General features: G+C 69.3%; 1 protein-coding gene across 1 annotated transcript; it reads right to left on the reverse strand.

The window, feature by feature from the left end:
• Positions 1-120: 120 nt before the first annotated feature.
• On the reverse strand, positions 121-1571 carry EMIHUDRAFT_420120 (hypothetical protein). Its single transcript, XM_005783982.1, has 4 exons — positions 1441-1571; positions 871-1366; positions 579-649; positions 121-511 (listed from the first exon to the last, which is right to left on the reverse strand). The coding sequence occupies exons 1-4, from the start codon at positions 1546-1548 to the stop codon at positions 218-220; spliced, it is 969 nt and encodes a 322-aa protein (XP_005784039.1). The 5' UTR covers positions 1549-1571; the 3' UTR covers positions 121-217.
• Positions 1572-2085: the final 514 nt, after the last annotated feature.

The following is a 2085-nucleotide window of genomic DNA, read 5'->3' on the forward strand; positions in this document are numbered from 1 at the left end:
GGCAGGGGGGGGGGGGGGGCGTGCCAAAGCTGAAACGAGGGTTCATCTGTCTTCTGTGGTCCACTGCAGGCATGAAAAATGCGTGGTGAGAAGTCTTTCGAGAAGTCTTTTGAGCAACAATAAACAACATGGCCAGCGTTGAACATAACACACAGCAACCCGGTGCTCCACTGCTCGGCGGCGCTCCCCGAGCTCTCGATCCTCTCTCTCTCACTCTCTAGTCCAGGTCGGGCCTCGCGCCGAGACTGTCTGGGTTCGTCGACGGGTACGCGTGCCCGCACCTCGCCCCAGGGGGCGGCGCCACGCCCGGCGGCAAGTGCGGCCGCTTCGCGGGCCGCTGCGGCTGCTCGGCTGCCGCGGCGGTGCCGGGCGGGGCGGCGGCGCGCGTCCCCTTGCGAGCCCACATGACGCGGACGCGGGAGCCTTTGATGTTGAGGTTGGCGTGCAGGGCGCGGCAAGCCTGCTCTGCGTCGGCGCGCCGCTCGTACGTCACGTACGCGCTCATCTTCGCCTATTCCGTGCCGGGCCCTTGTGGTTGTGAGACGCGCCGGCGCGCGGCGCGGGCTGCGCGTCGTGGCCGTGTCGAGGGTGATCTTCTTGACGGGGCCGTACTCTTGGAAGTAGGGGCGCAGGTCGCGGTCCGAGGCGCCTGTGGCGGGGACAGGGGCAGCAGACCGCCCTCTCACACTGCGCCAAGGGTGCGGGGTGCGGGCCTCGCCCGCTCCGAGGCCCTGTGGAGGGGTGCGGCGGCGGCGGCGGCGGAGAGCGGCGGCGACGGAGCTGCGGCCGGACCCAGCGTTGCGCCAAGTGGCGGGGCTGCCCAGCGGCGGCGGGGAGGGTTGAGGTGGGGGGGGGGGGGCTGTTGCGCGCCCGGCGGGATGGACCCGACGAAGAGGGAGGAGATCGACTTGTCCTCGGGCGGCCGGAGCTCGGCGAGGCGGCGCTGGCGCAGCCGCTCCTGCTCCTCGGGCGTGAGGGGCGTGTCGCGCCGCGGCCTCAGCACCGGCCCCGGGTCGAGCGCCGCAAACTCGCGCAGCTGCTCCACCGAGTCGCGCAGCTGGTCGTAGGTCGACAGCCCGCCTCCGGCGGCGCCGCCGTCGTCCTCCTGCTCCTGCTTCTTGTTGTGCCACCAGAACTCCTTGTTGACGTCCGAGACCGCCCCCTCCTTGCCCAGCGCCGCCATCACCTGGTCGCGCACGTGGAACGGCACGCCGTACTCCAGGTCGTTGACGCACGACTGGCACACATTCTTCTCGCGCGCCACCTCGGGCGAGATGCACGTCTCCTTCCACCGCTTGTGCTGCCCCTGCCAGCGGAACGAGGTGAAAGGCCGGCCCGAGATCTTGCACTCCTTGCCCATCACGCCCTGCGCGCAGGCGGGCCGCTCAGCGCGGCGTCGACTCGGGCGGGCGTGGTTTTGGAGCGGCGGGCGGCGGGCACCTTGAGCATGCGCACGTACGGGTTGGGGCCGAGGCAGCTCTCGCAGATGATGGGGAAGCTCTCGCCCAGCGTGACGGCGTCCTCGCCGAGGGAGGCGACGATCGCCATTTGGACTGCCACGCGCCGCCCCGCCGAGTCGACGCCGCTGCCCGCCTGAAAAATAAGAACCCCCTCGAGCGTGGAATAGGACGACCGCAAGCGGCGTGGCGTGGAGCGGTTGAGCGTCCCTCCGGGGGCCCCTCTGCGCCGGGGAGGCGTTGTTGGCGGCTAGGACGCAAGCGTCCGTCGCCGTTTTCAAACTCGGGGCCCACTCCGCTACGCTCCGAGAGAGAGAGAGAGAATTCTTGATACGAAACCACGACGACACACACCAGTCGACTCGCATCGGTTGCCTCCATGAACGGCGGAGCTATTCTCGCGTCCACACCACACCTGGCTCCAACGTGGACAGGGAGCTCAGAAGCGCACCCAGCGGGCCGGATGATCGGGATCGGGCTACGGGCTAGAGAGCCCTGACCCCTAGCTAGGGGGGGGGTGCGCATTCGCAGGGCAAGGGCCTTAAAGTAAACACGGGTCTCCGAGGGTTAGTACCGCGCTCCAGGTTTCCCCTAGCAGCAGAACGCCCCCTCTACTCGGAGCTAGTAG

This window comes from Emiliania huxleyi (genome assembly GCF_000372725.1).
Source record: "Emiliania huxleyi CCMP1516 chromosome Unknown EMIHUscaffold_1746, whole genome shotgun sequence".
Lineage (NCBI taxonomy): Eukaryota > Haptophyta > Isochrysidales > Noelaerhabdaceae > Emiliania > Emiliania huxleyi.